Genomic DNA, 14,351 nt, shown 5'->3' with positions numbered 1-14,351 from the left:
TTTCTGTCATGTGTTTTCTTGTTACACATGTAAATGAGTCCTATGACTCATTTACATGCTATACTATGACTCATTGACATGCTATACTATGACTTATCTACATACTATACTGTGACTTATTTAAATACTATGACTTATCTACATGCTACACTGACTCATCTACATGTTATACTATGACTTATTTACATGCTGTACTGTGACTTATTTACTTGCAATACTATGACTCATTTACATGCTATACTATGACTTATTTACATGCTATACGATGACTTATTTACTTGCAATACTATGACTCATCTACATGCTATATGACTTATTTACATGCAATACTATGACTCATCTACATGCTATGACTTATTTACATGCTATACTATGACTCATTTACATGCTATACTATGACTTATCTACATGCTACACTATGACTCATCTACATGCTATACTATGACTTATTTACATGCTATACTATGACTCATTTACATGCTACACTGACTCATCTACATGCTATACTATGACTTATTTACGTGCTATACTATGACTTATTTACGTGCTATACTGTGACTTATTTACATGCTGTACTGTGACTTATTTACATACTATGACTTATCTACATGCTACACTGACTCATCTACATGCTATACTGTGACTTATTTACTTGCAATACTATGACTCATTTACATGCTATACTATGACTTATTTACATGCTATACGATGACTTATTTACTTGCAATACTATGACTCATCTACATGCTATATGACTTATTTACATGCAATACTATGACTCATCTACATGCTATATGACTTATTTACATGCTATACTATGACTCATTTACATGCTACACTGACTCATCTACATGCTATACTATGACTTATTTACGTGCTATACTATGACTTATTTACGTGCTATACTGTGACTTATTTACATGCTGTACTGTGACTCATTTACATGCTATACTGTGACTTATCTACAAACGATACTATGACTTATTTACATACTATGACTTATCTACATGCTACACTGACTCATCTACATGCTATACGATGACTTATTTACATGCTATACTATGACTTATTAATATGCTATACTATGACTTATTTACATGCTATACAATGACTTATTTACTTGCAATACTATGACTCATTTACATGCTATACTATGACTTATTTACTTGCAATACTATGACTCATTTACATGCTATACTGTGACTTATCTACAAACGATACTATGACGTATTTACATACTATACTATGACTTATTTACATGCTATGCTATGACTCATTTACATACTGTGACTTATTTACATACTATGACTTATCTACATGCTACACTGACTCATCTACATGCTATACTATGACTTATTTACATGCTATACTATGACTCATTTACATACTGTGACTTATTTACAGACTATACTATGACTCATTTACATGCTATACTGTGACTCATTTACATACTTTGACTTATTTACATACTATACTATGACTCATCTACATGCTATACTATGACTTATTTACATGCCATACTATGACTCATTTACATACTATGACTTATTTACGTGCTATACTGTGACTCATTTACATGCTGTACCATGACTCATTTACATGCTATACTGTGACTCATTTACATGTTATACTATGACTTATTTACATGCCATACTATGACTCATTTACATGCTATACCATGACTCATTTACATGCTATACTATGACTCATTTACATGCTATACTATGACTTATTTACATGCTATACTTTGACTTATCTACATGCTATAGTATGAATCATTTACATGCTATACCATGACTCATTTACATGCTATACCATGACTCAGTTACATGCTATACCATGACTCATTTACATGCTATACCATGACTCATTTACATGCTATACTATGACTTATCTACATGCTATACTATGACTTATTTACATGCTATACTATGGCTTATTTACATGCTATACTATGACTTATTTACATGCTATACTATGACTTATTTACATGCTATACTTTGACTTATTTACATGCTATGACTTATTTACATGCTATACTATGACTTATTTACTTGCAATACTATGACTCATTTACATGCTATACAATGACTTATTTACTTGCAATACGATGACTTATTTACTTGCAATACGATGACTTATTTACATGCTATACTATGACTTATTTACATACCATACTATGACTCATTTACATACTATACTGTGACTCATTTACAAACTATACTATGACTCATTTACATGCTATGACTTATTTACATGCTATACTATGACTCATCTACATGCTATCCTATGACTTATTTACATACTATACTATGACTTATTTACATGATATACTATGACTCATTTACAAACTATGACTGATTTACATACCATACTATGACTCATCTACATGCTATACTATGACTTATTTACATGCTATACTATGACTCATTTACATGCTATACGATGACTGATTTACATACCATACTATGACTCATCTACATGCTATACTATGACTTATGTACATACTATACTATGACTTATTTACATACTCTGACTTATCTAGATGCTACATTATGACTCATCTACATGCTATACTATGACTTATTTACATGCTATACTGTGACTTATTTACATACTATACTATGACTCATCTACATGCTATACTATGACTTATTTACATGCTATACTATGACTCATTTACATGCTATACCATGACTTATTTACATGCTATACTGTGACTTATTTACATGCTATACTATGACTTATTTACATGCTATACTTAGACGTATCTACATGCTACACTATGACTCATTTACATACTATGACTTATTTACATGCTATACTATGACCTATTTACATGCTATACTATGACTTATTTACTTGCAATACTATGACTTATTTACATACTCTGACTTATCTAGATGCTACATTATGACTCATTTACATGCTATACCATGACTCATTTACATGCTATACTATGACTTATCTACATGCTATACTATGACTTATTTACATGCTATACTATGACTTATTTACATGATATACTTTGACTTATTTACATGCTAAACTTAGACTTATTTACATGATATACTTTGACTTGTTTACATGCTATACTATGACTTATTTACATGCTACACTATGACTCATTTACATGCTATACTATGACCTATCTACATGCTACACTATGACTCATCTACATGCTATACTATGACTTATTTACATGCTTACTATGACTCATTTACATGCTATACTGTGACTTATCTACAAACGATACTATGACTTATTTACATACTATGACTTATCTACATGCTACACTGACTCATCTACATGCTATACGATGACTTATTTACATGCTATACTATGACTTATTAACATGCTATACTATGACTTATTTACATGCTATACAATGACTTATTTACTTGCAATACTATGACTCATTTACATGCTATACTATGACTTATTTACTTGCAATACTATGACTCATTGACATGCCATACCATGACTCATTTACATGCAATACTATGACTCATTTACATACTATGCTATGACTCATTTACATACCATACTATGACTCATTTACATGCTATACTGTGACTTATCTACAAACGATACTATGACGTATTTACATACTATACTATGACTTATTTACATGCTATGCTATGACTCATTTACATACTGTGACTTATTTACATGCTATACTATGACTCATTTACATACTGTGACTTATTTACAGACTATACTATGACTCATTTACATGCTATACTGTGACTCATTTACATACTTTGACTTATTTACATACTATACTATGACTCATCTACATGCTATACTATGACTTATTTACATGCCATACTATGACTCATTTACATACTATGACTTATTTACGTGCTATACTGTGACTCATTTACATGCTGTACCATGACTCATTTACATGCTATACTGTGACTCATTTACATGCTATACTATGACTTATTTACATGCCATACTATGACTCATTTACATGCTATACCATGACTCATTTACATGCTATACTATGACTTATCTACATGCTATACTATGACTCATTTACATGCTATACTATGACTCATTTACATGCTATACTATGACTTATTTACATGCTATACTTTGACTTATCTACATGCTATAGTATGAATCATTTACATGCTATACCATGACTCATTTACATGCTATACCATGACTCAGTTACATGCTATACCATGACTCATTTACATGCTATACCATGACTCATTTACATGCTATACTATGACTTATCTACATGCTATACTATGACTTATTTACATGCTATACTATGGCTTATTTACATGCTATACTATGACTTATTTACATGCTATACTATGACTTATTTACATGCTATACTTTGACTTATTTACATGCTATGACTTATTTACATGCTATACTATGACTTATTTACTTGCAATACTATGACTCATTTACATGCTATACAATGACTTATTTACTTGCAATACGATGACTTATTTACTTGCAATACGATGACTTATTTACATGCTATACTATGACTTATTTACATACCATACTATGACTCATTTACATACTATACTGTGACTCATTTACAAACTATACTATGACTCATTTACATGCTATGACTTATTTACATGCTATACTATGACTTATTTACATGATATACTATGACTCATTTACAAACTATGACTGATTTACATACCATACTATGACTCATCTACATGCTATACTATGACTTATTTACATGCTATACTATGACTCATTTACATGCTATACGATGACTGATTTACATACCATACTATGACTCATTTACATGCTATACCATGACTCAGTTACATGCTATACCATGACTCATTTACATGCTATACCATGACTCATTTACATGCTATACCATGACTCAGTTACATGCTATACCATGACTCATTTACATGCTATACCATGACTCATTTACATGCTATACTATGACTTATCTACATGCTATACTATGACTTATTTACATGCTATACTATGGCTTATTTACATGCTATACTATGACTTATTTACATGCTATACTTTGACTTATTTACATGCTATGACTTATTTACATGCTATACTATGACTTATTTACTTGCAATACTATGACTCATTTACATGCTATACAATGACTTATTTACTTGCAATACGATGACTTATTTACTTGCAATACGATGACTTATTTACATGCTATACTATGACTTATTTACATACCATACTATGACTCATTTACATACTATACTGTGACTCATTTACAAACTATACTATGACTCATTTACATGCTATGACTTATTTACATGCTATACTATGACTCATCTACATGCTATCCTATGACTTATTTACATACTATACTATGACTTATTTACATGATATACTATGACTCATTTACAAACTATGACTGATTTACATACCATACTATGACTCATCTACATGCTATACTATGACTTATTTACATGCTATACTATGACTCATTTACATGCTATACTATGACTTATTTACATACTCTGACTTATCTAGATGCTACATTATGACTCATCTACATGCTATACTATGACTTATTTACATGCTATACTGTGACTTATTTACATACTATACTATGACTCATCTACATGCTATACTATGACTTATTTACATGCTATACTATGACTCATTTACATGCTATACCATGACTTATTTACATGCTATACTGTGACTTATTTACATGCTATACTATGACTTATTTACATGCTATACTTAGACGTATCTACATGCTACACTATGACTCATTTACATACTATGACTTATTTACATGCTTTACTATGACCTATTTACATGCTATACTATGACTTATTTACTTGCAATACTATGACTTATTTACATGCTATACTATGACTCATTTACATGCTATACCATGACTCATTTACATGCTATACCATGACTCATTTACATGCCATACCATGACTCATTTACATGCTATACTATGACGTATTTACATGCTATACTATGACTTATTTACATGCTATACTATGACTTATTTACATGCTATACTATGACTTATTTACATGCTATACTTTGACTTATTTACATGCTATGACTTATTTACATGCTATACTATGACTTATTTACTTGCAATACTATGAATCATTTACATGCTATACTATGACTCATTTACATGCTATACAATGACTTATTTACTTGCAATACGATGACTTATTTACATGCTATACTATGACTTATTTACATACCATACTATGACTCATTTACATACTATACTGTGACTCATTTACAAACTATACTATGACTCATTTACATGCTATGACTTATTTACATGCTATACTATGACTCATCTACATGCTATCCTATGACTTATTTACATACTATACTATGACTTATTTACATGCTATACTATGACTCATTTACAAACTATGACTGATTTACATACCATACTATGACTCATCTACATGCTATACTATGACTTATTTACATGCTATACTATGACTTATTTACATACTATACGATGACTGATTTACATACCATACTATGACTCATCTACATGCTATACTATGACTTATGTACATACTATACTATGACTTATTTACATACTCTGACTTATCTAGATGCTACATTATGACTCATCTACATGCTATACTATGACTTATTTACATGCTATACTGTGACTTATTTACATACTATACTATGACTCATCTACATGCTATACTATGACTTATTTACATGCTATACTATGACTCATTTACATGCTATACCATGACTTATTTACATGCTATACTGTGACTTATTTACATGCTATACTATGACTTATTTACATGCTATACTTAGACGTATCTACATGCTACACTATGACTCATTTACATACTATGACTTATTTACATGCTATACTATGACCTATTTACATGCTATACTATGACTTATTTACTTGCAATACTATGACTTATTTACATACTCTGACTTATCTAGATGCTACATTATGACTCATTTACATGCTATACCATGACTCATTTACATGCTATACTATGACTTATCTACATGCTATACTATGACTTATTTACATGCTATACTATGACTTATTTACATGATATACTTTGACTTATTTACATGCTAAACTTAGACTTATTTACATGATATACTTTGACTTGTTTACATGCTATACTATGACTTATTTACATGCTACACTATGACTATACATGCTATACTATGACTTATTTACATGCTATACTATGACTTATTTACATGCTATACTATGACTTATTTAAAAACTATACTATGACTCATTTACATACTATACTGTGACTTATTTACATACTATGACTTATCTACATGCAACACTGACTCATCTACATGCTATACTGTGACTTATTTACTTGCAATACTGTGACTTATTTACATACTATGACTTATCTACATGCTACACTGACTCATCTACATGCTATACTGTGACTTATTTACTTGCAATACTATGACTCATTTACATGCTATACTATGACTTATTTACATGCTATACGATGACTTATTTACTTGCAATACTATGACTCATCTACATGCTATATGACTTATTTACATGCAATACTATGACTCATCTACATGCTATATGACTTATTTACATGCTATACTATGACTCATTTACATGCTATACTATGACTTATCTACATGCTACACTATGACTCATCTACATGCTATACTATGACTTATTTACATGCTATACTATGACTCATTTACATGCTACACTGACTCATCTACATGCTATACTATGACTTATTTACGTGCTATACTATGACTTATTTACGTGCTATACTGTGACTTATTTACATGCTGTACTGTGACTTATTTACTTGCAATACTATGACTCATTTACATGCTATACTGTGACTTATTTACATGCTATACGATGACTTATTTACTTGCAATACTATGACTTATTTACATGCTATACTATGACTCATTTACATGCTATACTATGACCTATCTACATGCTACACTATGACTCATCTACATGCTATACTATGACTTATTTACATGCTATACTATGACTCATTTACATGCTATACTGTGACTTATCTACAAACGATACTATGACTTATTTACATACTATGACTTATCTACATGCTACACTGACTCATCTACATGCTATACGATGACTTATTTACATGCTATACTATGACTTATTAACATGCTATACTATGACTTATTTACATGCTATACAATGACTTATTTACTTGCAATACTATGACTCATTTACATGCTATACTATGACTTATTTACTTGCAATACTATGACTCATTTACATGCCATACCATGACTCATTTACATGCAATACTATGACTCATTTACATACTATGCTATGACTCATTTACATACCATACTATGACTCATTTACATGCTATACTGTGACTTATCTACAAACGATACTATGACGTATTTACATACTATACTATGACTTATTTACATGATATGCTATGACTCATTTACATACTGTGACTTATTTACATACTATGACTTATCTACATGCTACACTATGACTCATCTACATGCTATACTATGACTTATTTACATGCTATACTATGACTCATTTACATACTGTGACTTATTTACAGACTATACTATGACTCATTTACATGCTATACTGTGACTCATTTACATACTTTGACTTATTTACATACTATACTATGACTCATCTACATGCTATACTATGACTTATTTACATGCCATACTATGACTCATTTACATACTATGACTTATTTACGTGCTATACTGTGACTCATTTACATGCTGTACCATGACTCATTTACATGCTATACTGTGACTCATTTACATGCTATACTATGACTTATTTACATGCCATACTATGACTCATTTACATGCTATACCATGACTCATTTACATGCTATACTATGACTTATCTACATGCTATACTATGACTCATTTACATGCTATACTATGACTCATTTACATGCTATACTATGACTTATTTACATGCTATACTTTGACTTATCTACATGCTATAGTATGAATCATTTACATGCTATACCATGACTCATTTACATGCTATACCATGACTCAGTTACATGCTATACCATGACTCATTTACATGCTATACCATGACTCATTTACATGCTATACTATGACTTATCTACATGCTATACTATGACTTATTTACATGCTATACTATGGCTTATTTACATGCTATACTATGACTTATTTACATGCTATACTTAGACTTATTTACATGCTATGACTTATTTACATGCTATACTATGACTTATTTACTTGCAATACTATGACTCATTTACATGCTATACAATGACTTATTTACTTGCAATACGATGACTTATTTACTTGCAATACGATGACTTATTTACATGCTATACTATGACTTATTTACATACCATACTATGACTCATTTACATACTATACTGTGACTCATTTACAAACTATACTATGACTCATTTACATGCTATGACTTATTTACATGCTATACTATGACTCATCTACATGCTATCCTATGACTTATTTACATACTATACTATGACTTATTTACATGATATACTATGACTCATTTACAAACTATGACTGATTTACATACCATACTATGACTCATCTACATGCTATACTATGACTTATTTACATGCTATACTATGACTCATTTACATGCTATACTATGACTTATTTACATACTATACGATGACTGATTTACATACCATACTATGACTCATCTACATGCTATACTATGACTTATCTACATACTATACTATGACTTATTTACATACTCTGACTTATCTAGATGCTACATTATGACTCATCTACATGCTATACTATGACTTATTTACATGCTATACTGTGACTTATTTACATGCTATACTGTGACTTATTTACATACTATACTATGACTCATCTACATGCTATACTATGACTTATTTACATGCTATACTATGACTCATTTACATGCTATACCATGACTTATTTACATGCTATACTGTGACTTATTTACATGCTATACTATGACGTATTTACATGCTATACTTAGACGTATCTACATGCTACACTATGACTCATTTACATACTATGACTTATTTACATGCTTTACTATGACCTATTTACATGCTATACTATGACTTATTTACTTGCAATACTATGACTTATTTACATGCTATACTATGACTCATTTACATGCTATACCATGACTCATTTACATGCTATACCATGACTCATTTACATGCCATACCATGACTCATTTACATGCTATACTATGACGTATTTACATGCTATACTATGACTTATTTACATGCTATACTATGACTTATTTACATGCTATACTATGACTTATTTACATGCTATACTTTGACTTATTTACATGCTATGACTTATTTACATGCTATACTATGACTTATTTACTTGCAATACTATGAATCATTTACATGCTATACTATGACTCATTTACATGCTATACAATGACTTATTTACTTGCAATACGATGACTTATTTACATGCTATACTATGACTTATTTACATACCATACTATGACTCATTTACATACTATACTGTGACTCATTTACAAACTATACTATGACTCATTTACATGCTATGACTTATTTACATGCTATACTATGACTCATCTACATGCTATCCTATGACTTATTTACATACTATACTATGACTTATTTACATGCTATACTATGACTCATTTACAAACTATGACTGATTTACATACCATACTATGACTCATCTACATGCTATACTATGACTTATGTACATGCTATACTATGACTTATTTACATACTATACGATGACTGATTTACATACCATACTATGACTCATCTACATGCTATACTATGACTTATGTACATACTATACTATGACTTATTTACATACTCTGACTTATCTAGATGCTACATTATGACTCATCTACATGCTATACTATGACTTATTTACATGCTATACTGTGACTTATTTACATACTATACTATGACTCATCTACATGCTATACTATGACTTATTTACATGCTATACTATGACTCATTTACATGCTATACCATGACTTATTTACATGCTATACTGTGACTTATTTACATGCTATACTATGACTTATTTACATGCTATACTTAGACGTATCTACATGCTACACTATGACTCATTTACATACTATGACTTATTTACATGCTATACTATGACCTATTTACATGCTATACTATGACTTATTTACTTGCAATACTATGACTTATTTACATGCTATACTATGACTCATTTACATACTATGCTATGACTCATTTACATCCCATACTATGACTCATTTACATGCTATCCTATGACTTATCTACAAACTATACTATGACTTATTTACATACTATACTATGACTTATTTACATGCTATGACTCATTTACATACTGTGACTTATTTATATACTATGACTTATCTAGATGCTACACTATGACTCATCTACATGCTATACTATGACTTATTTACATACTATACTATGACTCATCTACATGCTATACTATGACTCATTTACATACTATCCCTAACCCTAACCCTAAAGTATGTTGAATAAAGTAAATAGTATAGTATATTTAAAACACCACAGTAAAGTATGTTGAATAAAGTAAATAGTATAGTATCTTTAAAACACCACAGTAAAGTATGTTGAATAAAGTAAATAGTATAGTATATTTAAAACACCACTGTAAAGTATGTTGAATAAAGTAAATAGTATAGTATATTTAAAACACCACAGTAAAGTAAAGTGTTTGGGGGATGGCTGTTTCAGAGCTTCCTGAGCAGTGCACCCAACGGTAGCTGGGGGGGGGGGGGGGGGATCCAAGTGGGGGTGGCCGGGTTGCTTTACGGTGTTGTGAACCGGGTCTCTGTGGTAACTGGGTGCTACAATATAGAGGAGATATTCCTCCCTGAGCAGAGAATGAACTGTGTTGTTATCAGAGCTTCTTTGTTCAGGTGTGCATGTGAGCGTGCATGCGAGCGTGCCCCCCCCCCCCCAGAGTAAACACGGTTAGCTCTGACAGCACCGTTAGCTGCCATGTTGAGAACCTTGTGGTGCAACAGAAATGAATCCTTTATGTTTAATCAGTCAAATGTTTATTCTTTATTCTTGACTCAGCCTCTCGTACAAATGTTGCGCTCTGATTGGTCAGCTTCAAGAAAGGAAATGTCATTAAAAATAGAGCTCTACAGCCTTACATTCAGATCAATAAAAAGTTTCACAAAAATATAAATTTACAAAGAGGAAGATTTCAGATTCTTTTTCAAGAGCTAATCAACATTAATATTTCCCTTTTAATGAATGCTAATGGAGGTACTCAGTGAAAGTACACCTAAAACCAAACAAGTTGTCGTACAAAGTACTCCTTTAACTCTTTAGACCGCTGACACACAGCCGACTGAACACACAGTTATCTTCACCATCCCTTTGATCGTGTTTTTGAAATAATTGTAAAGAATTATACTCATAATTAACACATTTTACCTTCAACACGGTTTGACGTTTCTTTGTGGAAGTGATGTTTGAAAAGTGCTTCTGTGACGTTGAGGACGTTCACTCGTCACATGTCAGTGATCGTTATCTCAGCGGTGTTAGCTGACGAGCTAACGACAGACAACAGTGCAGTCGGTTTCACCAGATCAGAGGCAGCCTGCAGCTCACCGAGTCAGGTAGAGGAGGAAGGCTGTGTGATTGGATGGGAGGGGGCGGGGCTTAACCTGCAGCTCACTGATGAAACAGCTTCTCCCTACATGACGGTGCGTTCATGGACACGTGGATATCTGAGAACTGAGAGCGCTAATGGAAAAGAGCTCTGATTTATATTTAATCCTGTGATGAAGATCAGACTCAGATTGTCCTTAAACACACCAGCAAACAAAGTCACATGATGACGACTGAGGAAGGACATGAGAGGTGGTGGAAAGCTCTGGAAACGTAGGAATGTTACAAATCAGACAAAAGGAGCACCCGATTGGTCCTTTCAGTGGGCGGGGTCATGATTGTTTGCCTCCTCCTCCTGCTCAGTGGCCCATGATGTGGTTGATGTGACCCTAAAACACAAAACATGACTTTAATAAACAGTTCCTCACACGTCCACTGGAGGTCACAGGGCTAACGTTAGCCGGCTAGCATCACACAATAGCACATAGCCTAGCTCGTTAGCATTAGCTAGCTCATTAGCTTGGACCAGGCTCCACCCGTCCGGCCTGAAGTCCATGAGCATCAGAAAGCTCTGGGTGACGTCAACCGTCTCTCTACAGACCCGTCTCTCTACAGACCCGTCCCACTACAGACCCGTCCCACTACAGACCCGTCTCTCTACAGACCCGTCCCACTACAGACCCGTCTCTCTACAGACCCGTCCCACTACAGACCCGTCCCACTACAGACCCGTCTCTCTACAGACCCGTCCCACTACAGACCCGTCTCTCTACAGACCCGTCCCACTACAGACCCGTCTCACTACAGACCCGTCTCTCTACAGACCCGTATCTCTACAGACCCGTCCCACTACAAACCCGTCTCTCTACAGACAAGTCTCTCTACAGACCCGTCTCACTACAGACCCGTCTCTCTACAGACCCGTCCCACTACAAACCCGTCTCTCTACAGACAAGTCTCTCTACAGACCCGTCTCACTACAGACCCGTCTCTCTACAGACCCGTCCCACTACAGACCCGTCCCACTACAGACCCGTCCCACTACAGACCCGTCCCACTACAGACCCGTCCCACTACAGACAAGTCTCTCTACAGACCCGTCCCACTACAGACCCGTCCCACTACAGACCCGTCTCACTACAGACCCGTCCCACTACAGACCCGTCCCACTACAGACCCGTCTCACTACAGACCCGTCCCACTACAGACCCGTCCCACTACAGACCCGTCTCACTACAGACCCGTCTCTCTACAGACCCGTCCCACTACAGACCCGTCTCTCTACAGACCCGTCCCACTACAGACCCGTCCCACTACAGACCCGTCTCTCTACAGACCCGTCTCTCTACAGACCCGTCTCACTCCTGCTGTCGACCTTTAATTGAATCATTACATAAACAGAAGACATATTTATCAATATGATCAACAACATCAACAGAACTTACTGGTTCTCCTCCGAGACACCTGGGACAGCAGAGCAGAGGAGGTCTGGACCGGACCACACCAACCTACACACACGCATACACGTTACCATAGCAACAGCCCCAAAATATCACGTTACTTCTAAAGGTACGTTCACACCAAAGTGAATCGTGTCGCTCACGCTAGACGCGCTGGAGGTTCATCATCTGGAGTATTCACTGTGTGCTGCTTCACTACCAACCCACAATAAACACGTCTTCTGTCATTTAATTGTAATAAACAAATAAAAAA

The 14,351-nt window shown here is 33.4% G+C and overlaps 1 protein-coding gene across 1 annotated transcript in view; it reads right to left on the bottom strand.

Annotated features, from left to right (window-relative positions):
- Positions 1-12,072: 12,072 nt before the first annotated feature.
- LOC306795064 (uncharacterized protein) overlaps positions 12,073-14,351 on the bottom strand; it is a 6,947-nt gene continuing 4,668 nt past the window's right edge. The window contains exons 3-4 of the mRNA XM_079293406.1: positions 14,084-14,146; positions 12,073-13,027 (exon numbers count right to left, since the gene is read on the bottom strand). Of these exons, the coding sequence (XP_079149532.1) occupies positions 12,998-13,027; positions 14,084-14,146 (93 nt within the window). The 3' untranslated portion in view covers positions 12,073-12,997. The remainder of the gene's footprint in view (positions 13,028-14,083; positions 14,147-14,351) is intronic.

Source organism: Melanostigma gelatinosum (assembly GCF_949748355.1).
Source record: "Melanostigma gelatinosum genome assembly, chromosome: 21".
NCBI lineage: Eukaryota > Metazoa > Chordata > Actinopteri > Perciformes > Zoarcidae > Melanostigma > Melanostigma gelatinosum.
Note: the sequence above shows the minus strand (reverse complement) of the source record. Positions and strands in the feature narration are given on the sequence as shown.